This window comes from Pipra filicauda, unplaced genomic scaffold, assembly GCF_003945595.2.
Source record: "Pipra filicauda isolate LSUMZ 115617 unplaced genomic scaffold, ASM394559v2 scaffold117_size3949168_pilon, whole genome shotgun sequence".
Classification (NCBI taxonomy): Eukaryota; Metazoa; Chordata; class Aves; order Passeriformes; family Pipridae; genus Pipra; species Pipra filicauda.
The window spans coordinates 2475612-2498831 of record NW_024103629.1 but is presented as its reverse complement, the minus strand read 5'-3'; the positions used below and the strand labels follow the sequence as shown (position 1 = coordinate 2498831).

The window sequence follows — 23220 nt, the reverse complement described above, 5'->3', positions numbered from 1 at the left end:
AGTGGATGCCCCTTCCCTGGAAGCGTTCAAAGGCTTTCAGCAAAATGGTCCAGATTCCTTCCAACTCAAACCATTCTATGATTCTAGAATGCTATGATTTTAGGAAAATTTCAGGCAGAGACAATGTGTTAGGAGTTGTCCAAACCAAGCACCTTGAGAGAGGTGAAGCTGCTGCAGCTTCACGACGACAGGTCCAGCCAGCAGTGAAGCTGCGCTTGTATTCCCAGTAGGGACATGCATGTATACATATGTACCAAATGGACTGGCACATGCATCTTTCCAGTCACAGCACCACAGACACAGGGACCTTCAGCCCCTGGTCCAACCTTAGAGGTTCTCACTGTGACCCCCACAGGCAGGATAGAATCCCTTACGTGGGAAAATTACTAGAAATTGGGTTTAGTGAGAGGCCAAGACAGTCAGATGCAGGTGCAATGCAATGGTCCCTCAGGCAAAATAAGGAACTGTGTAGACACCACTTGGCATTCAGTAACAATTCTCATGTATTTTGAGGGGATCTCACTTTCATTTTGGCATATTCATGTCTCATTCTGTTGGGTTTTGAGCTTTTTTCTGAAGGCCAGACTCTGCCCTTCCCCTCAACACAGATTCCAGGGAGTTGTGCCAAAGAACACGCAGTAGGAAACCAACGCAAATGGTGAAACGAGACATGAGTTTGTAGCCCAACACTGGAAAATCCCAAGACAGGAGGAAGCCACTGCTTCTGCTTCCTCTTCCTGATACTGCTGAAGGTTTTTCACTTGTTGACTCTTCAAATGAATAAACAGCTCCCATAGCTAGTGCTGGAGCCCAGGACTTTCTAGTCCTTCCACTAGCTGACTTGGAAAGTAATTTATTGAAAGTTTCATGGAAAATAACTATATGTCCCCTCTGACTCTCTGTCCAACTCAGTATCCTCTTGGTCACGTTAAAATTTGGCCATAGACCCTTTCTAGAAATTTGCAAGGCGGAAGAACCTCTCTGTGAAAGCCACAGGACACGATTTCCTTATGTTCCTGTCTCAGCCACTGGACACATGTAATTAATCTTCATCTCTTCTTTGCTTGTATGTATTTAGACATGTCTATGATGCCTTTGGATAATAAATAAATTTAAAAAAAATAGAAGAAATAAAAAATTAACCACTTTTTAGAACAAAAAAAAAATTAAGCTATTAAATCAGGAACTATATAAACCAGCCTACAGAAAAACTGGAGAAATATTTACAGATATGACTAGTTCAAAAATGAGTTAGAGAAGTTAAGCAGTATTTTACAAATTCTAGGATTATGTGAGTTGTAGCAAAGTCTTTGGAGAGGTACCCAGATCATAAAATTCCTTTTGTACATGTCTGAAAATCAACATAGATTAGGAATAATCAATAATTAGGTTTCCTTGGACTATGAACTATGAATATGGAAGTTGAATTTCTTTACACCTACCACAGCTGTATCCTTTGAGGAATTATTGTCCTAGTCATTTTGAATCCCAGCACACGGATGTTGCTTCTGCTTTTGAAGTGTCCTGTATTAACTTCAGTCAATCACTCCAGGCAAGCTATGTGACTCACATTGGAAGGTATAAAGTAATTTCCTTTTCCCAGGAATGATGTATGCTCTGCTGAACCTAGATATAACTAGGAGGTGCTACACTACAGTGAATGTAGAATTGCACACTAAGTACATTATTTTTCATGTCGTTTGAGAAACTAAGTGAAGAATTTTCCAGCATAATTAAAATAATGATGTATATTTGTATTTTTCCCTCTCACACTAACATTTACTGTTTCTCTTTTAAGGTTCCAAGGAAGCTCCTTACCTCCAGTAAGGACAGAAACATCAAAACCATCCTGAGAGATGTCCAACCTGTACCTGTCAGGTTCCAGAGTTAGCAAATACACAGCCACTTCAGGCCAAATACTCTGGTGCTTAGCTGTCCTTGCAGTCAGAATTGTTTTCCTCAGTTTAGGGATCTACAATGTAGGTTCCCACGTGTCCAGGGTATTTAAACCCAATACAGTCAATGAAGTATAGACAGTAATTAATCTGATTTTAAAGTCCATGTTTTATGGTCCGTTGAATCACTCTCTAGAATTCATTGTCCAAAATGGAAATTTAGAGACCTAAATAACTTACAGATATCTACGCAAAAAAAACCAAAACCAAACAAACAAAAAAACCCACCAAAAAACCAAACAACCAAAACTTAAAGGATATTTCACCTCATTAATCATTTACCTGTACTTGAGACACCCACCAGGCCTGGCTGCCATGACACAGAATCTATGAAGACATGCATCCTTCTAGGGCAGCTGGAGGTCAGGCGTGATTCCCTAAGGCATCTCAAATAACACCAATGCTCAGGCAGCAGAATCACAAACCTCATGTCTTAACTTAGTCACTGTTACTTAAGAGCACTCTAAAGTCTTGGAGACTAGACACTGCTTCCTTTTTACTAAAACTTTCATATATTTATCAGCCTTTATCACGGCTCCCCTCTATGAAAATCCGTGTTGTGTTTCATGGAGTTTTTTTTCTCCCAGAGCTCATCTCTCTCTGCCTGAATCCAAACACACTGTTGCAGCTGAGACCTTATCTATGCTGGCAAGAGTATAAATATCACCTACCATACATATAGGAACCCAGCTATGCATTCCGGTAGCATGACTGATTTTTGTTAATATCAGTAAAAAAATGTTGAATCATTTTAGCACTCAGTTCTGCTAACATCATAAGATTGTTTTAGATAGAACTTTTAGGTAACTGATAACAGTCCTCCTGAAGTTATGCTGTTGATTATTCCTAGATAAGTTCTTTGTACTATCTTTTGTATTTTGTTATTACATATTAGAACGTATTATTCTGTAGTCTGTTAAGTATTAAATAATATGTATCATCTATTTGATTCATTATCATACAATATATTATGTTGCTGTTACATGTTTTTTCTTATTATTTCTGCAGTTTATCAAGACTTTGTGCCATAAATAGTCTAAATTCATAATTCAAGAAAACCTATGAAATGTAGCTCCACATTTTATCTGAAAAACACTTCCTTATTTTTAAACACACTACAAAATTGCCCAAAAGAGAAGATTAGGACAAGATAAGGACAGTAACACAAATTAAACAGATTGCGTCACTGCCTGATGATGAAACCATTATGCATCAGTTTTACTAATCAGAGGATATTATACAGCATGAGTCAGGCTGTCACTGATTTACTATTAGCTATATAAACAAAGCTGAGAAATGTGTTCGGTAGCTCAGGAAAGAAACTGAGGCAGAGAACCTTGGACGAAGATGAAGACTCTTTCACTTCTTCTGTCGTTATATGGAGCCATCTCCTCTGCTTTTCCTGTGGCCCCAGAAGCAGAAGATGAAGGAAAAACCCTACAGCTTGTAGAGGTAAATATTTTTTTCAGTGCATTTCGAAGGGTAGTCTTTGAGATAATTATAATTGTAACTCACAGAATATTGCTTGAAATTAAAGATTTACCATTTTGCAGAGGTTCCAAGAGAAAGCTTTCCCAATCTAGAAAATGTGTGAAAATTATATGGAAATTTTTTACCCAAAAGTCATCTGAATATTGCATATTTCACTTTTGGTGTTTTCAGTAAAACAACAAAACTTCTGAAGCATGAGTTCTAGCAGCAAGTTCTGTGGCTCTGCAGAAACAGTCAAATTCAGTAACAATATGAATTTCCGAATGTGCTTTGAAACTTGTAATATGACTGGTCTTAATAACATAAGGAAGGAAACTTGCTTGAAGCAGATGTGTTCCAATGTTTGGCTAAATAGATCTTTTATGGAATATTTTGGAAAAAGGGACATCTATGAGAAATACAGCACTCACATAGACACAACACTATTTGTTGTAGACAAAAGTGTTGAAATTTAGTAGAGACCTGAGTTTCTGCTATCATATTTTGGAACTAAAAATAAAAGGCATGATTTGCCAAGTCTGACTCTCTAGTAGTAGTCACCTGCTTTCGTGGGAGACCTGGCTGTTTGGAGTATCACTGCCAATCTTGATTTCCTTGAATGAGACCAGATATAAGCTTCCTCATAAATTTTGCTGTTAGAGTAGAGGGACATGATAAATAATGTCGGAGTATTTATTAATAGTAAATATGAGATTTTCAAGACATTTCTTCATATATTCCATGAGTGAAACAAGAAATTCAGAAAACTATAGCAAAATGGTAAATTATTCCTGACTCCTCACACCACTTCCTGGAGAAAATAGGTTGTTTTTACTCCCGGTAAACACAGGGCAAGTCGACATTGGAATAGTTCATGATTACTCAGAAAATTTTAGTGTGACCCAAGACTGTACTGATATGACACAATGCTCTTCTTTTTTTAAAACTCTGATTCAGAGTTATCTACAGAATTTCTATGACCTTCAAAGGGATAGCCATCTTTATTTAAGAAGCCATGGTGAAAATCCCCTTGCTGCAAAGCTCAAGGAAATGCAGTCATTCTTTGGACTACAAGTGACTGGGAAACCTGATCTTGACACTTTGGAGATGATGAAAAAACCCAGATGTGGTGTACCTGATATAGGGCAATATGTGTTCACAGCAGGGAATCCCAAATGGAAAAGAAATAATCTGACATACAGGTAATATTTCCTAATCTGAATCAAAAAGATCTTATTCAAAAAATCTAGCACCCCAGCTTTGGGGGGTGGGGGGTCTGAAGTAATTATACTATGCCATATATGGACATATAGAGTGATTAAGTGATTTCTAGAAGACACACTCTGGAAGGCAGTATCTAAACTGAAGCCATTATTGATTTTCATTCACAAAAGATACACCTAAGATTTTTTACTTTTTCACAAGTTATTATTTTTCAGCTAAAATGCTGAAGTTCAGGGAAAATGCTGAAATTTCAATGCAATTCTTAACAATATATTATTATGTGTTGGTTTTTCTTTGAAGAATTTTGAATTACACCCCAAAGATGACAAAAGCTGATGTAGATGAAGCAATCCGAAAAGCTATCAGTGTCTGGAGCAACGTAACACCACTGACATTCCAAAGGGTTGAGGACAAAGAAGCAGACATAATGATTTCTTTTGCTTATAGAGGTAACAATGATAACTTTGCATATTCAATAGCCATCTGCAGTCATAGGAGCAATTTAGGATTTTAACTGATTTTTTATATCTTCATTATAGACCACCGTGACAATTCTCCTTTTGATGGTCCTAATGGGCAGCTGGCTCATGCATTCCAGCCTGGTGAAGGTATTGGTGGGGATGTGCATATTGATGAGGAGGAAGCTTGGACAAAAGATGGAAGAGGTAAGGATTTCATAACTGGATTAATTTATATAGTTTTACCCTGGATGTTCTTAGCTCAGGCAATGCATATTATTTCATGAGCTTGACTACAAGTAGAGAAGTGAGCAAAAGAGGTAGAATTTGGCCTTTTTTTTTTTTTAGATATTACCTTGCAGAAAATAGGGTTTTAGGTTATAATGGTTTATAATGGCATATAAACATTTAGTTCATAATGGTTTATAATAATTTTAAAGTCAGCATTTTAAAATACCTTTTTTTCAGATGAAAGCCAAAACTTGCATACAAGCAGATTTGATGGGAGATTTCTCTAGGCAAATCCTTTCTCTTTCTTAACCTAGCACTTCAAAATTTGGTGCTAACTAGGGTGGTCCAAGTATCACCAAAACTGTAATCTCAGTGTTTGTTTTGAAGTCATTTTTCTGGCATGATCCTTGATCTGAGTGGTTTATGTGACAGCAGGAGAAACAGTTTGTGTTTAAGATACAAGAACACTAGAGAAAGGACGAGACCACAATTAAGGCCAGACATTCTTTAGTTACTCTTCTGTTACAATATTTTTAAGTTGTGATGTTGATAGAATTACTTACAATCTTTCTTGTACTTTTAGTGTATTTTAGGAGGAAGCATAAGTGCTTCCTATTTAGTCGACTGTGCTAAATACTGAAATAGATTTTACCTTCTTTGTGTGATTTTTATCCCACAGGCTACAATTTGTTCATTGTTGTTGCCCATGAGCTTGGCCATTCACTGGGTCTGTCTCATTCAAATGATCCTGGAGCACTGATGTATCCAGCTTACTCCTACACGGACCCCAATGAATTCCTTCTTCCCCAGGATGACATTGATGGCATTCAAGCCATATATGGTAAGAAAAAAAATATATTTATTTAATATTTCTACTTGAGAGGCTGATAAATGATAAAAGGAATGTATCAAAAATACATTTATTCCACCAAAATGAGATGTTTAACAGCTACTGAAAAACAGATAACGAAAGAGAGAAAATTCCTGGAAGCTAACTTCAGCTGAAGTCCATTTCTGCAAAAAACTCATTTTGGAACTGATGAACGCAACCGATTTTACCAACATTAAAATCCTGTGTATCATGACACTTACTTTAAAATTGTATCCCTTTTCATTCTCTGTAAAAAGAGTTCTTTGTGTCCTCACAGAACTTCTTAGCACTGTCTTTATATTTCTCCACACTAAACAATAAACATTCATCCTACAGGGCAGTCTAATGCTGCTGTGCAGCCAACAGGACCCATAACTCCAGAAGCCTGTGACCCAAATTTGACATTTGATTCTATTGTGACCCTACGTGGAGAAATATTCTTCTTCAAGGGCAGGTAACAACAACAAGCATATATATTGCCCCTTTAAAAGGTTCAGTAATTTAAAAAATTCCACTAAGGGAAAAACTATCCTTTTGGAATCTAGTACAAAGAGAAGCACTAGAAAACTGCTGTGTATTTACAGAAGCAAGAGTTCTCAAATCATTAGTCCTAAGAACCCTAGTTGACAAGAGCAGGGACAGTGACAAGGGCTTGTAGGTTGTCTTCCAGCTATTCTACTACTGTGGCCACTGTGACAGACTTGTCTCTGAACTCCATTCAAGTAAAGAGCAAGAGCATTCATATGTCCCTTAGCAATGTGTCCGTGGGTCCCACACTCATCCTCAGTTTAGGAGCAGTGGCAGAACTGAAAGCATGGCAAGGTAGAAAGATGTTTGTTAGGTGGTTACTGAATCTAGGTCTGAGCCTTCTTGATATACAAAGAAATAGAAGGCCTTGTATTGAACTTGCCTGATTTTTAGCATGTAACTGAGGTGCTAAAATTAAGAATTCTGTTGCTGTAGATTACCTTTATGTTCAGTAGAGGGGGAGTATTCACACACAAGTACTCATCTCCCCTCTGTTACACTCCAGGAGCTGTAATAATTATTTTGCATTTATGATAGGAGTGGAATTATTTTATCACATAAATTTTGTTTAAAACAGATATATGCTGCGCAAACATCCTGCGAGGACAGAGACTGAGCTCAATTTTATCTCACTGTTCTGGCCAACATTACCATCAGGAATTCAAGCTGCATACGAAAACGTTGAAAAGGATGAAATTTTACTTTTTAAAGGTAATGGAATCTGAAATTCTCTACTTTTTCTGACCAGTTACTTCCTGCTCCTTTGCAAACTACGCAACTACAGAAGTCAAAGTGTTTTTTAAGGAAGTGAAACAGAGAATCTTACAATTCTGCAAGTAATTAAACCAGAGAATCATACTGCTGTAAGGGATCTCCAGAGGTCATAAACCTGAAAACTTACCCCTCTGCTATACCTAATGCTCTGAAAAACAAGACATGAAAACAGCTACCCTTCTTCAGGTCTAGTTCTCTTCAGGTAACAGCACTTCACTTTGTGCAGAAGGATTTTTTGTGAATTCAATTGACAAATACAGGCCTTTTTACACTACTGTTACTGGTATGCTTATTACATTTTGTGATATTTTTGGGAAAAAAACCTACCAAAAAAAATGTTAGAGGAAAAGAGTACTGTGAGAGGATAATTGTTCACTGAACTAAAAATCAGTCCTTTTTGTTAAAGGTCTCAAATACCCTTTAAATATCTCAAATAACTTTATTATATACATATTTAGGTACGTGATATATTACCACATATAAATATGTTCATTGCACTTAAAATTACCAAAGCACTTTAATTAGATATATATGCTTTTCTTAATAGTTTAAACTGATGTATACTGACTAGTTTTTAAAATATTATGTGTTTCTCTAATCAAATAATATATTGCAGGAATTTAATAAACTCTATAACCTAATCCAGTGTCAGTGGATTAATTGATCAAGCTCCAGCCTTCTCCAAGTTGTTATCCAGACAATTACTTTATATTCATTTCAAAAAAAATCTAGGGAAAGTTCTATCCATACACCTTATTAATCTAATGTTTTACTCCCAAAAACAAAAGATATTTCTGTTGTCTTCATGATGTAGTCCCAGTGTGAGAATTAGAAAAATTTTCGAAAGTAGAAAACTGAGAGGAATAATACTGACATCTAGACACATTATTTTCTACGCATCTAAAACACAAGTAAATGCTGCTTATGAATAGCAAAACCAAATTTAATTTTCTTACATTTTTCAGAGGATAAATATTGGGTTGTCAGGGGATATGATGTTGCACCTGGCTATCCCAAACCAATCTACCGCTTGGGGTTCCCGAAGACTGTTAAAAGAGTTAATGCAGCTTACAGTGATGAAACCACAGGAAAAACATACTTCTTTGTAGCTAACAGATACTGGAGGTAAGATTTTATGTTCATTTACCAGAAGGCCTATTTTCATTTGTCCCTGGGGATTAATGTATTACTATAAAATCCAAGTGTAATGATGTTTAAAAAAGGTATATTCCACAAATTTAAATGTGATTTTCTAAAGCTTAAAAAAACTAAGCCTTTGCTAGAAAATGTCAACTTTTCTATAGATTTTTTTTTTTTTTTTTTTTTTTTTTTTGCTAAACATTGGATTCCTGTAGCAGGAATGTAATTACTTGGAACTGAATGAAGCAGCTGCTCAATTAAAGAGTGGTTCTCTATAAATTACTCACTTTTTCTCTATGACGGTGCTGCTGTTCCATGCAAATATGTCCACTTTGAATTCACATTTTAAACAAAATGAATTGCTAATAGAGAGTGTTGTATTAAATTTCTCTATGAAGAGACTCTAAATATTCTCCAAATGTACAATTGGTTGTATTTCTAATTCAAGTACATGACAAATTTCAGAGAGCAACGTTGTTTAAGAAGTGCATCGCTGACACTAATTCAATAATGTTTCAGGACTGTGCTACTGTCTTCTTCTCCAAAGTTTTCTGTTCTGCTTTTATATTGAACTGGATATTCAGTGCCTGGAAATAAAAACTCTTTTATGTGCCAGTGATGGCTAAGGAAGGCTCTGCCAGTCCAGAAATACATTAATAAATTTCTGTGCTGTGTTCCCAGGGTCTCTGAGAACCTTGTTGCAAACTTTGCCATAAGCAGGATTTTCAAATCTCAGGACATTCATAATGTGAGAAACCTAATTTAGTTAATCTTTATAAGGCTTCTTAGTAACAGCAGAGTTGTGTACATGTACGAATTCACTTTTGACTTTCAAAATATTTTCTGCTTCCTCACAAATGATAATGGTGTTTCTTGTTCTAAGATATGATGAAAAGAAAAAATCCATGGATCATGGTTATCCCAGGAAAATAGTCTCTGACTTTGGAAAAATTGGCAGAGTTGATGCTGCTTTCTGGAAAGATGGTGAGTAAAACATACCTTTAATCTGTGTTTACTTGAATATTTGGGCTTCTGTAGATAGAATAATTTTCAAAAGTTTTCAGAAAGCTGTCATTAACCTTAATGAGAAGGAAATGAAAAATATCAAGTATATATGGACAGTTTATAATGGGGATGATTTATTTTTCCAAAATACTGAAAAAAGTCACCTCTGAAATATAATTGGATTAAATTTTACTTCTAGGCTATGTCTACTTCTTCCATGGAACAACTCAGTTCCAGTTTGATCCTCGTGCCAAACGGATTGTTAGACAAATGGAGAGCATCAGCTGGTTTAATTGCTAATTGCAATATTTTTTCATATGCACACCGTATGTTTTTATGTCCTGCATTTTTCAGCATTGCCTGACTACGGGGTCAGAATGGATTTCTGTTCAAATTCCTTAGGAGTATACTATTAACAATTATTTATTTTAAACTAAATACATTTATATAATTTATGGCAATTTCACCTGTTACTGTTAAGTTTCCAAATAAATTATGTTTCTCATATAATTGTGTCCTTTATGTCTAATTTGCCCTAATGCTCAAGAGCCAAGTCTAGCTTCCAAACACTAAAAAAATGTATTCTGGCAGGAAATGGCAAATCTTTTTTCCCCAAAGACAGAGAAAGGGGCAGACAGCTGTCTCTGAATTTCATCAACCCACACAAGCCCTGGTTAAAACCTGATGGGCAATTAGACCAGTTGGAGCTCATTATCATCAGTGTACAAGTCTAATTCCACCTTCTGTTCCTCTTTCCCCAACTTCCACTCTTAGCCTACTCTCTGGGGCATATGTCTTTGCAGCTGTAGGCAGAGGGATGTGATGTGTGTGGGGTGTGTGTTCTTATATTTTTGGGTTTAGAAACTGGTTTCAAGGCTGGAATTGTAGCTTAGAAAGGACCCCCTGAGATCACTGAAGCAAGTCTCTTGCTATCACAGGTAGTCACTTCATATAACGAACACACAAACCTCTTTAATCAGGGACCTTTCAAGTGCTTACTACTCCAGGAGTTAGTAAATCCCTCCTAATTTCAGTGGGTTAAAGAATAAAAAAATTGCTTAAAAAATGAAAATTCTTGGCCAAAAATACTTCAGATAAAAAATTCATGAAAAAGACAACTTGATTTCCAGCTTAACCATATTTTTTACAAATACCCTCAATTAAAATGGTTTTTGAAGGGTTATCCACTTTCTCTTTAATCTTTGTAGCTCAGTTGATAACATCAAAAGACATATGACCAACACAAAATGTGTTATCTTGTATAACACCTGTATTATTCAACATGTTTCAGAAGAAGGTTTGAGATTACTGTAATAGAAGTAATTATATTTGAGAAAAGAATGTGTAACCTCATAAAAATATGTTTCATTTTTTTCATTACTTGTCTGTATTAGAAACCTATTAAATTATATCCTTCATAAATAAAGAACAGACTAGGTAGTTCTTATGTTTAATAAATTCAGGAGTAGAAGTTAATCTAAATACTATTCAAAGATAATAAATTGTATAGTTGAAAATTAACTTGATTATATACTTTATAACACCTAAGAAAATATTATAAAATAATAAAAATAATAATAAATTACAGCAAATCAAAGGCTTTAATTAAATGTCAACTTATGTGAATCCTGTTCTCACAAGGTATTGTAGGGACCAATTCTCTAATTTCAAGCCTTTGTAGCAATGCTATTTAAATGTATTTTCTCGAGTAAGCCAGTACTGCTGAACTAACAATGACAATTAAGCCAAAAATTGATTGGGAAGTATATAAATCTAAATAGATCATGTTGGTATTTTTAGCAAGGAAGGTTTACAAACATAACACAAGGTTTACAAGGAAAGATAATATTTCTTAATAGAAAAATTATATATTAAAAATTAAAAACTGGGAGCACATGTCCCCTACAAATATGACGTAGAAACAGATCTCAAGGCAATGCCAAAAGAGCTCCTCAGATTTAGAGCAGAATGTTAATCCCTCTCTAGAATAAAGAAGTAGTGCGTAGTCATGGGGCAGAGAAATGTTAAGTGGGAGACAAGGGGTATGGAAGTGGTTATGTTTTAGAGGAAAGAAAGATAAAGAGTAATTTACAAACCACGGAAGATAAAGAAGTTAAAAAGAGGATGGAGATTCTAATGGCATATTTTTAGTCCATGCCTTTTGGTATCCTGTGAAGTTCTTATTTTTAGTTGCCAGACACATTTTTGAAATCGCTTTGCGTTATTTCCCAATTGCAGGAAGAGCAAGAGCTCAAAATGAAGTGATGTCTTTGTGAGAAATGTTACCCGTGCTTATGTGAGTGAATATTTCCTCTGCCTTCATGAGAGTGGTGATTGCTCCATCCCAGCCACACCATTAGGAGGAGGGTACCTCTGGTACCAGTAGCTCTTGTCTGCCTTCAGGCACATACTTTCAGTAATTTGGAATCCAGGTGTTGTTTCCAACTCAGTCCACGCAATCACCTGCCATTTTCTTACTCCTTTTTAATAAGTTTACAGTCCTATTTGCTAATTACTGTACTATGTTAAAGCACTGTACCACTCCCTACTGTCTTGTTACAGGTTTAGTGTGTAATCATAGCCCCTATAATTACTATCTGAGATAGATTTGCCCAGACAGGAATTCAATTCCCTAAATGTGTTTAGTGCATTTGAGGTGCTTTAGGGTATCCAAGCAACCCATGTACGTATGAAACAGGATTTCTGGGAGATCATCACTTCCCAAAGTCCCACAGAGCCTGTACTGTCTCTAGGGACTTATTCTCAGGTGGTTGAATCCTGCTCTCATAGGCTGCAGTCTTTGCTAAAGGTTTGTCAAAGGTCAGAGAGATTATCTGAACCATTTACCTTTGTCCCATGTTTTTCATTCAGCTTGAATAATGATTCAAGTTTGTTGACTCCATGGAAAGATTGAGCCTGAAAAGTAGTGGCTCAGATGCCTGAACAGTTCTCTAGTGCCATTAAGGTACCTGAAGGTTTCCAGTTGGCTTCCAACTACCAGTCTAGAAGCCACACGTCCCCTCTAGGTTCTGGATCACAGACACCAGACCTGTGTCAATGTCTTAGGTTCACTAGACTGTCTCAAAAGCACAACAAATCACATTTTAGGCAGCTTAATTGCTGCCCAAGTGTTTTCATCTGATCTCAGGCTTAGGTTGACACCACAGTCAATGGTGTCAGTTAAAACATTTGGTGAGCTCCTGAGAGCATCCTACTAAAGTTTACTTCCTACATGTGGTGAGATGAAATGCTCTCTAAATGCCATTTGACCATATTGATTAGATTTCTGTTGATATAATGCAAGCTTAGACAGTTAACTCACAGACACCCACATTGTGAACATTTAGGAATGTTGAATCCCTGCTGGTATTTGTTAAGATCACCACAATGCAGCAGTATTGCTGACTCCTGTGATGCTCTGTATAACGTCACCTGGTACTACTGATGTGATGAGGACAGGCAGTGACCTTTCTGGATTAAAACATAGATCACATTGCTGCTGTCTGGATAAAACCAATTCTAAGGGGAGAAAAGAAGTCATGATGCAGGTCAATATCCACCAGCTCTAACAAATGTCAAAGATAAGCATTAGGAAACCGCAGCCGGAAGCTGCCTATACAAAAGCATTAGGAAACCATAACCAGAAACAACTTATACAGCTTCTTCTTTTCCCAGGCCTCAAGGCCAGCTATAGGGGTATTTGTGAAACATTGCTTGCAAAAAAACATATTCAGGTCTTTTTCCCATGGGCAGTGGGAACTGGCTGCTGTGTAGGTGGCCAAGTTGCAAAACCTTGGTACTGCTTTGTGTGATGTAGACCTCCATCACCTGTCACTCAAATGTCTTCTGAGCAAACACTAATGTTAGTTGAAACTAGGAAATGTGGACTAAATTAGTTGTTTCGATGAAGACAGAGAGCACCAATAGAGGTCAGATCATACTATTCTAAGGTAGTTGGTTGAATCACTCTCCAGAGATATGTATTTCTCTGTTTTCTATAGAAGAATGCTTAACTAATAAATGCATAAAGTTAGATGCAGCTGATCTTAACTTAGCTGCTCTCATTGTCTCTATCCTTTTACTGCTACATGGCAGACAAGCTGTGGGGATCTGATAGCCAGCCACAGTGGGTAGAAAGATAATCACTTCTCTCAGTTCACATCGAATCTGCTCGTAGTGCTTGATTTTTATGCAAAATAAAATTCAAATCAGCCAAAACATGTTTTTTTTCAAAAATGTGTTCTAGTGCCATTGGAAAATGCATTTGATGCAAAAGCCACTGAGCAGGTTTTTTTTGTCTTTCATGGCGCATGCATGTACACGGTCAGATGCTAGCACCATGGTCATTCCTTCTAGATTTGAAACCTTTGAGACAAATAAGCATATCCATTTGAAAACATAAGACAGGTCTCAAAAAAGAAAGTTTGTACTTCTGAAAAAATACAAACATCATTTCCAGTATCAGCTCAGTTGAGCTCTCTATCTCAGAATAACTGTTGTTATAGGTTGTACTTCAGTTACAGAACTGAATGGGATCCATACAATGTAATGATAATAAAAACAAATCAAGGGAAGGGTTTGATTATTTTTTTTATTGTAGCTGAGAAATGCCATTGACAAATAAGTTTAACTAACGAGGCTATTAAGATGGAAAAATCCATCATTAACACCTCCATCTGGAGAAAAATTGGCTGCAAGTGACAGCAAAAAAGCCAAAAATAGGGAAGCAAGGATTTTCTGAAAAAGCCACCATCCGACATGAAGGCATTTCTTACAACTGTTTTGTAAAAGTTGGGTACGTGCTGTCAGAGCTCCTCTGAGGTGCCAAACACCTTCAGCTCCCTTTGCTGCCAGCGGATGAGGAAGATGCTTGGCTGGCACAGGGTGAAATCCCATAATCTGTCACAGCTTGTGTGACTTTTGAAACTTCCCTTATTCTGAATTACTTAAGACAGGAAATAATCATATCCCCTGCGGCTAATGTGGTTAAACTGAAAAAAAACTTTTGTGATGAAATGGCAAATAGATAAAAGATAGATAGATAGCTAGATAGATAGATACATGCATACATACATACATATGTGCAGACAGAGATATAAGATTATTCACATTTTTTAGGTTGGATTTATAAGGTAAAATCTTTTTCATTTACATATATCTTGGATTCCACTGTATAATTTAAAGGAAACACCCCTTTTCAAAGGGTTGCAGGGTTGTTTTCATCCATTTTCCAAAACACTTTATAAATCAATTTGAAAAGAAAATTTTCTATTTACGGTAATTTCTGCCAAAGTTTTAATTATTTTTTTTAATGGGCTTCATATCTCCTGCACAACTTTCATTTTCTAGGCTGCTAATGGTTAAGAGTCCTTCTACATTTTGTGGCCCCATTTCACACAGCTGGGTCAGGACAGGTTTTGCATTTTTTCGCCATTTTATCTGGCATGAAATTGCTCAGGTTTTCTAAGTCAGTGTAAAATAACTAAAACTGAGTGCCGGTTTTCAAATTGTAGCCAAGCTGCTTGGGCGTGTTCAAGTACTAACTGACTTCAGATGACTGAGAAATCGGATGGGTTTAATTAAGTTTTATTATGTCAGTCAGCACAGAGTTATAGCATGTGTGGAGGTAAACAGAGCATGATAAAGTCTGAGTCAGCATACAGCTAACTCTACAAAGCACCCCATAACTGTACGAACTGGGTGGGATATGAGAAAGTATGCACACAGAGAGGAAAGCAGACTGCTCTCCTACCGGGACAGGAAAGAGAGTAAGAATGAAGGATCTTTCATTTTGGCTTTTAACATGTGCAGCTGTTTCTAATGCTCTTCCCAGCCACCCAGAGAAAGACAACAAAGAAGATGCAAAGCTTGTACAGGTAACTGCATTGTCTGTATCTGAGATCTATTGAGCCCTCTATTTTTAGATATAATCTGGGTGTTCCAGCTGCACAGAAAGCTTGCTGTCTTTCTGAGACAATGTTATTGCATAGAAGGCTGTTGTCCAAACTTTACTAAAATAGGGTAAATTTTTACAAACTGGAAATGTCAAGTAAGTAAGAGTCAGGGACAATCTCATCTGTTTCTTTTTAGCTGCAAACTGCAGGAAAATATCTGTGATGCTGCAAAATCACAGGTAGAAGATTTTACCATCAAAGTAAGCAAACATATCAGTCCAAAGGTATTTGTTTCTGAAACAGATCAAAATGTGAAATGTGTTTGGTTTTTTTCTTTTCACTAGGACTATTTAAGTAAATTCTATGCTGTTGAGCCAGATCCAAATCTACTCGGATGGAAAATAAATGTTAAATCCACAGCTGAGAAACTTCAGAAAATGCAACAATTTTTTGGTTTGAAAGTGACTGGAAAACCAGATAACGAGACATTGGAAATGATGAAGAAACCCAGGTGTGGAGTTCCCGATGTGGGTCTCTACGGTGTTACTCTGCCAGGATGGAAAAAAACCGAACTGACGTACAGGTGGTATTTCAGTAATTACTGCCTAAGTTTAAATTTTAGGTTTGTGGATGTCCACTTTTGTTATATTTAAGTATAACTTTTATAGCAATTGTTTCCAGTTGGAAATACAAATATGTTTATCTTTCCCCAGCTTTTAGCTGTTCATACTCCTGAGAGGAATTTCTGAGAGTCAACCCGGGTGTTCCACATTTTCTGTGTCAACCACAGTAGTTTGCCTGCCCTGTATCACTCCTGACAAATATTTTGTGAGCCAAACGGAAACATCACCTGCACCTTGTACAAGCTCCATTATCTTCAAAATTTGCTAAGATGAACAGTTTATTTGTCACAGAATCCTGAGGAGATAACTTTCCTCATGCTCAAGTGACAATCTCCTGGCTAAGAGCCATTTTGAGAAAAAACTGATACTGTGTATTTATTATTATTTCATTATTATAATGAAAAAGACGTTGAACAGTTATCAAACATACTTCAAACTCGCTCAGTTCAAGATGAATCTTGGGAGCTATTGGTTTACAGGTTAAATTTCTTCTTATACATTTCTGTTCATCATCTTAAAAATATTAGGGGAATTTTTTCTGCGGATATTAGGTATTAATACTTAAACTCTCATAACCATAGAATTGTGAACCGCACGCCAGATATGAGCAAAGAGGATGTGGATAAAGCAATCCAGAAGGCATTTAAAGTGTGGAGTGCTGTTACCCCGCTGATTTTCACTCGTATTCATAAGGGAATAGCAGATATAATGATTGCTTTTGGGACCAAAGGTAATATGCTGACTGCATACGATTAATTTATAGATTAATATGATTAATTTTATAGATTTTCCAGTTATCATAACATAAACTCAATCTTGTTTCAACTTCATGTTATTTAGCTCATGGACATTGCCCTCGCTATTTTGATGGCCCACTAGGAGTCCTTGCCCATGCCTTTCCACCTGGCAATGGTTTAGGTGGTGATGTACACTTCGATGAGGATGAAGATTGGACCACAGGTTCAGCTGGTAGGTCAAAAAAAAGGTTTCTGAAGTGTTGTGCAGATGAATAATTTCCTTTCTGATTTTATTTAAGTGAAAGAATAGACTGAGATGAGATGCAGCATCAACCATAAGAGCAGTTTGAGAATATTACAGGCTGTCCTCCAACCTGGATACTTATAATGACACAGACATAAACTCAGCCTGATCTACTCTAGTTCTACTCTAGTTCTTATTTAATACTGGTAAAAATACCAATGGGACAACACTTCTCAGGTAGGAGTGCTACAAACATGGCCACTCTTACCTGGGGGCTGGTAGGGCCTACCAGAGTTTCACAAATTAAGCTTTCTGACGTTTTCCCCTTTTGGTGAAAACCAAGCCTGGTAGAACCATAGACTGCAGAGGAAGCTTTGCAGCAGCCCTCAGAGGAGATCCCTATCACCTAAAAATCAATACAGCCACCAACGATAATGAAGAGTCTTCATTAATAATTCCAAGATAGGTTCAAGTGTAGGCAGCAGAGAGGGGAACACTGAGTGCTCAACTATCTGACTGGGATTCATCTGCTCTGGGCTGGCCATACAGCACATACAGCCTCTGATACGTCTGTCAGTACACAGCTACATTATCCTTTTCTCATCCAGTTTTTGGGATGGAAAACTGCAGAGGGTAACTGCAGCAGGGGAATGAAGGTCATGCCACAGGAAGAGCAAGTAGCTAATGAGCAGGAAGGTCCTGTAAGAGCACTGCAAGAGGAGGAGAGTGTGGGTTAATTGTGATGGGAAAAAACCAAAAGGCATGAGGAGTGGACATGTCATGTGATAAAATAATGTTTTCCCCACGTTGGGACTACATGGATCAACCCCAGTTTTGCTGCTGTTCCTCAGCAGCACGGCTCCAGTGGCCAGACATTGCAGAACTTGGAGAGTGCAGACAACTCGTGAGAGGGGGAGTCTGACTGGAAATATGTGTGGAAAAAATGAGGCTTTGTTTTGTTTGCTTTTTGAGAAACAAATATCTTGGCTTCAGCAAGCCTTTCTTGGGCAATCGATGACCAGTCCTGTGCTCTGCCACAGACTTGTGATCTTCACTAAGTCTGTCGACATTTTCTGTCTCTTGGTCTGCAGAGTAGATGATCATTCTTCCCTAATTCAGAAAGGCGTGTTACTTGGAGGGATGCATGTTGAAGGAAATTCCATTTTTATCTATTTACTGTGTTGACATATTTCATGGAGAATAAGTATGTATAAGGATAATATTTTAAAAATAGATTTTGTTTGACAAGGCTATAAAGAAACCATATTCTTTAAAGTCCTAATGGTAGAAAGCTAAATCATTCTGCTAACATTTTATTTTTCCTTGTCTGTTCATGATCTCATCTTTCTTTCTCACATTTTAGAAGGGAGGGTGACAAATTTTGATGTGTGAAACTTTGATACCTGAAATGAGCATGGAGTACATTGTCCTACTCTTACCCTGGAGAGCTGTTAGTTTGATCTGACTCACTATCTAATCTGTTCTACCTCAGCCAGGAAACCCTGCCAGGACATTCTTCAGAGCTGCACCCACACTCACCTCCAGACATCTACTCATGCCACACACATACTTTCAGTAGCTAACAGAAAGAAAGAGAGTCAAAAGCCACTCCCTTGTAGTGGGGGAAGACCATAACCTTATCCTATAGAAAATATGTTCATGCATACCCCAGCGAATGTCAATACATTTTATGAAAACTGTCACTGAGCAGCAGCCTTGCTGTGATTGTATCAGCCAATTGCAGAAAAAAATTAGACTAATCTCTTCTCTCTATCAATTTCTTAAGGATTCAACTTGTTCCTCGTTGCTGCTCATGAGTTTGGGCATGCCCTGGGTCTCTCCCATTCTAATGATCAGAGGTCTCTCATGTTCCCCAATTATGCCCACAGCAGCCTCAGTGAATTTCCCCTCTCTCCAGATGATATAAGTGGCATTCAGTCCATTTATGGTGAGTAAAATACATGGTTTTTAAAAAAAAATAAGAAGGAGAGAAATAATCTCTTTCATAAAGTTTCACCATAAAAATAATTGTATTCTTATATATTAAAAATGCATTTATATGTGAAAACCTTAATGTTTCTACAATTTGATGTATTCTTTCTAAAATGTCTCCCTCAGGATCCCCACCAAATGCCCCAGATAAAAGGCCAGCCACTCCTAACTCACCTAAAACCTGTGGCTCCCAAATGTCTTTTGATGCTATAACTACACTTAGACGAGAAGTCATTTTTCTAAAGCACAGGTAAATACTGAAATGCCATTTGTCTCTATGGAGTTTATTTTTTCTTGATTTATACAAAAACTGAATACTTTTGTGGTTCATGTGGTTATGGGGTTTATAGTGAGACAAACAGATTTCATTTCATGGAAATAAAACTTTAAGCAGGTATGAATTATATTAATATTTTTACATGGTCCCCTGAAAAAACATGCTTTGTTTTTTTTCCAGAAAGCATCTCAATATCAATAAGACTTTATTCCCAAATGTGTAGATGGTTACACCAAGTAGTGACTTGAATAAATGCTGCAACTATTTCATAAGAATCATAGAAAGGTTTGTCTTGGAAGGTACCTTAAAGATCATCTAGTTCTAATCAGGAACACTTCCAATAAGACCAGATTGCCTTTCCAATCTGGCCTTGAACACCTAATTAAGTGTATAATTATTTTAACTCATTTAATTAATTAAATAAGAAATCAGTATGATTGACAATATAGTTGAGCCAATCTCTCCTCCAGTCATCTTTGCAAGCCCAAAGTCATCCAGGGAATTAATCCGGTTAGTAGCTTACAGAAAGGCTTATCTGGGATCCTATAACTCTCCTACTATATGGTACAACCTAAAATTTTCAGCTGCTTATAGCTGATCCCATTAATCAATCAGTACCAACGAGAAGGGTAATGCCAGAAAGAAGCCAGAATAAAAAACTCCACACTTACCATTGTGGGGAGTGTTTTCCTTTCTGACACATCAACCCAGGTAGCGTTCCACTAACAAGAAAGAACTTGTAAATTACAATGTTTTTCACATTCTTTTGTATATGTAGAAATGTCTGTGGTTTATTATGTACTATAAAACCTGTTTCATATTTAAATCAGGCACTTATGGCGGGTCTATCCTGATAACTCAGAAGCTGAACGTGAATTAATTTCTGCCTTCTGGCCAACTCTGCCACCTGCTATTGAAGCTGCATATGAAAACATGAAAGATCAGATCCTATTTTTCAAAGGTGAAGTATGAGATTTTCTTTAATTTTTTTCTTAACTTTAATTTTTTGGGAAGAAGGGGGGAAGAAAGAGTAGACGTGGGCATAAAATTCACTTTTCAAATAAATAAGATAAAAATTTAGAACATTTCATCCAGTGTTCCTACAACCTACAAAAAGGTGTGTATTTTTCCTTTTACTGTCTGAAAATGACAGGTGAAACTAAATATTTTTATTACTTTTAACAGGCAATAAATTCTGGGTTATCAGCGGATATCAGGTATTGCTTGGTTATCCAAAGAATATCAACACACTGGGCTTCCCTAAAGGAGTCAAGAAAATTGATGCAGCTGTTTGTAATAAACATACAGGGAAGACAGACTTTTTCATAGGTGACAAGTATTGGAGGTAAGAAAGTGTCTCCAGAAAATAAAGATCTGAAAGACAACCTGCTTCAGCAGAAGGCTGGCTGGGACAGCTTGTGTAGGCTTTCTCTGATTTCTGAAAAGTCCTGGATTATTTTATCCTATTTAGAAAAATAAAAGTGAGAGTTTCTTTCCTGTCTTTGACTGATTAGCACTGGATTTTCAATTTCTCTCTTCTAAACCCTATTCCCAAACTGGCATGAGTGACACCCAATACCGAAACACCAAGCAGGCGGAAGCAAAAATCAGCTTTGGTAAGTTGATAGATTCTTTCTGTGTGCAAGAACAATGGCTGCAAAGGCCTTTTGCAGGCAACCAGGAGCATATGTGGGTCACACAGACTTTATCGTGACTAATTGTGGGGTTCCCCAGTGAGACATATGGTGTCAGCTGGATTTTGAGATTCATGTGGTTTCCTGACCTCTGTTTTTGATTGTTTTGGAAAGATTCTTCACAATATCTTGCATTGCTACTTTACTGCCTTGGTCACAAGACAATAGCATGCAAGAAAACCACAACACACATTTCTTACTTAATAACTCATTCTCTTAACCTCATGTCCCTGTGAAAAATATTTCTTGTATCCAAGGAGAAGTAAAACAAAGGCTAGCTTGTTTCCTTGTTTTTCTTTCCTGAGAGGGTTTCTCAAATCTGGAAGAACCTTTTAGGTTTTCCTTTCAGCCCCCTTAATTCAGTTCCATCTCAAAAAAAATTGTCTTGGCTCAGTTAGGAACAACTTGATTGTTTTAGAAATAAGTCCGCTTCCTTTCCTTCATCTAAATCTGTAAGGTAGTAGAGGACTATCTACAATATTTTATCATTCTTATGATAAATATGTGCAGTTACTACAGCAGAAATTAATCTGTCCAGTTTCCGTGTACTGTCTGTCACAACACTATCATTAGAGAAGGTAAATCTCATCCCTGCTGTCAAAAATGTGGGTCTTCCTTCAATTTTTCTTACTTCAGGTGCTTTTTTGGAGCTATATCTGCCTTTATGGGCAAACAAGTAGCAACCTCATGGAAAACACAACGGCCAGCATCCTGCAGATATTTTTGTGACCTAATAATACAACTTTCTGTTGTAACCCCAGTGAAATCAGTCAAGCTGAAGATGGTGGGCATGTTTCAGCATCTGCTTAACTGTATGTCAAAACTCTGTGTAAAATTACACATCTCCCTTCATATGATTTAGGTTTGATGAAAACAGCCAGTCCATGGAGGAGGGTTATCCTAGACTGACAGTCGATGACTTTCCAGGAATTAGCCAGAGGGTTGATGCTGTTTTTCAAAAGAAAGGTAAATGGAATGAGTTTTTAAGTAAAATCACTTTACTTCTAAAAGTTACGATGAATGTCATTATTGCTGTATCCTGCAAAAGACAGAAATTAAGAGATGCTCTCTTTTGTGTTCCCTGATTGTCAAAATGAAGCTATTTCTTGTATCCATAACATGATGCTTTGCTTTTTCATTTCCAGGATTATTCTACTTCTTCCATGAATTGAAACAGTGGGAATTCGACCCTATTGCTAAAAGGGTTATCCGAGAAATAAAGAGTAACAATTGGTTTAACTGTTAATATCATTAAACTTTCTTACATTCAGCAAAAGACAATAATTCTGGTGATCTCAGAACTCGTTTATATATACAATACTATACGTACAGAAGAGGCAACAGGAGTAGTTTTCATAAATGGTTTTCATGTATTTTAATGAAAGAACATGTCAGCTCAAATTGTATCTCCAAAGGCTAGAACAAAACAGCATTTTTCACAAGTACAAAATGTACAACATAATTCATTAATTTATACTCCAGAGGGGTTTTCAAATATTTTGTCAATAAACTGGTTTTGGTTGACATCACTCTTTTCTGTTTCATCTATTGAAGACAGACTATATTTCTGATGTGTGAAAGACTGTAGGTTAATGTGCTAATATCCTTCCAACATACAATGTTTGTATTTTGCTTCTTTTCTCTCCAAAGAGTGATCTTTTCTCTCCATCTGCACGAGCCAGGCTTTTCATTAGTCACTTGCTTTTCTGTCCTCTCTCCTGTATCTTCCCCTGTTCTTCAGCTGTTGCAGCCTTGTTCCTTTCACATTATAACAATATTTTGCCATCAAAATCACCCTCCAGCCCCAGGGTCTAAATACAGTATCTCACCTGATAATCACCCTGATCTGCCTTTATAGCATAGCCAATTAGCATTTCATCAGTGACCACTTTTTGTAAAGCTGTGAATGACATCCTTCACAGATCAGCTCTGTTCTATTAAAGAAATAGATTCAACTACAACGTCACAGCGCACAATCTTTGCTCCACTAACTCAAACCATGTGCTTCAAGTCAAAATACATTTAATGCATGCTGCCATCACACATGGATCAAACAGCTCACACAAAATGAGACAAAATCTATAGAGTTACAGTCATATCCTC

At 36.9% G+C, this 23220-nt stretch overlaps 2 protein-coding genes across 3 annotated transcripts; both read left to right on the top strand.

Moving 5' to 3' along the window:
• Window positions 1-3290: 3290 nt before the first annotated feature.
• LOC113997314 (interstitial collagenase-like) lies at window positions 3291-10136 on the top strand. 2 transcript variants are annotated; one of them, XM_027739051.2, is made up of 10 exons: window positions 3291-3407; window positions 4383-4627; window positions 4950-5098; window positions 5189-5314; window positions 6018-6179; window positions 6546-6663; window positions 7315-7448; window positions 8477-8636; window positions 9535-9635; window positions 9856-10136. In XM_027739051.2, exons 1-10 carry the CDS (start codon window positions 3303-3305, stop codon window positions 9954-9956), a joined length of 1401 nt encoding a protein of 466 aa, XP_027594852.2. In that variant the 5' UTR covers window positions 3291-3302; the 3' UTR covers window positions 9957-10136. The 2 variants fall into 2 exon arrangements, with proteins under 2 accessions (XP_027594852.2, XP_027594853.2); XM_027739052.2 differs by lacking the exon at window positions 9856-10136 and adding an exon at window positions 9716-9771 and having other exon boundaries at window positions 9535-9661.
• A 5237-nt stretch (window positions 10137-15373) lies between these two features.
• Window positions 15374-22596, top strand: LOC113997315 (matrix metalloproteinase-27-like). The gene is made up of 10 exons (XM_027739053.2): window positions 15374-15532; window positions 15895-16133; window positions 16755-16903; window positions 17014-17142; window positions 18941-19102; window positions 19273-19396; window positions 20254-20384; window positions 20609-20768; window positions 21980-22083; window positions 22263-22596. The coding sequence occupies exons 1-10, from the start codon at window positions 15374-15376 to the stop codon at window positions 22361-22363; spliced, it is 1458 nt and encodes a 485-aa protein (XP_027594854.1). The 3' UTR covers window positions 22364-22596.
• Window positions 22597-23220: the final 624 nt, after the last annotated feature.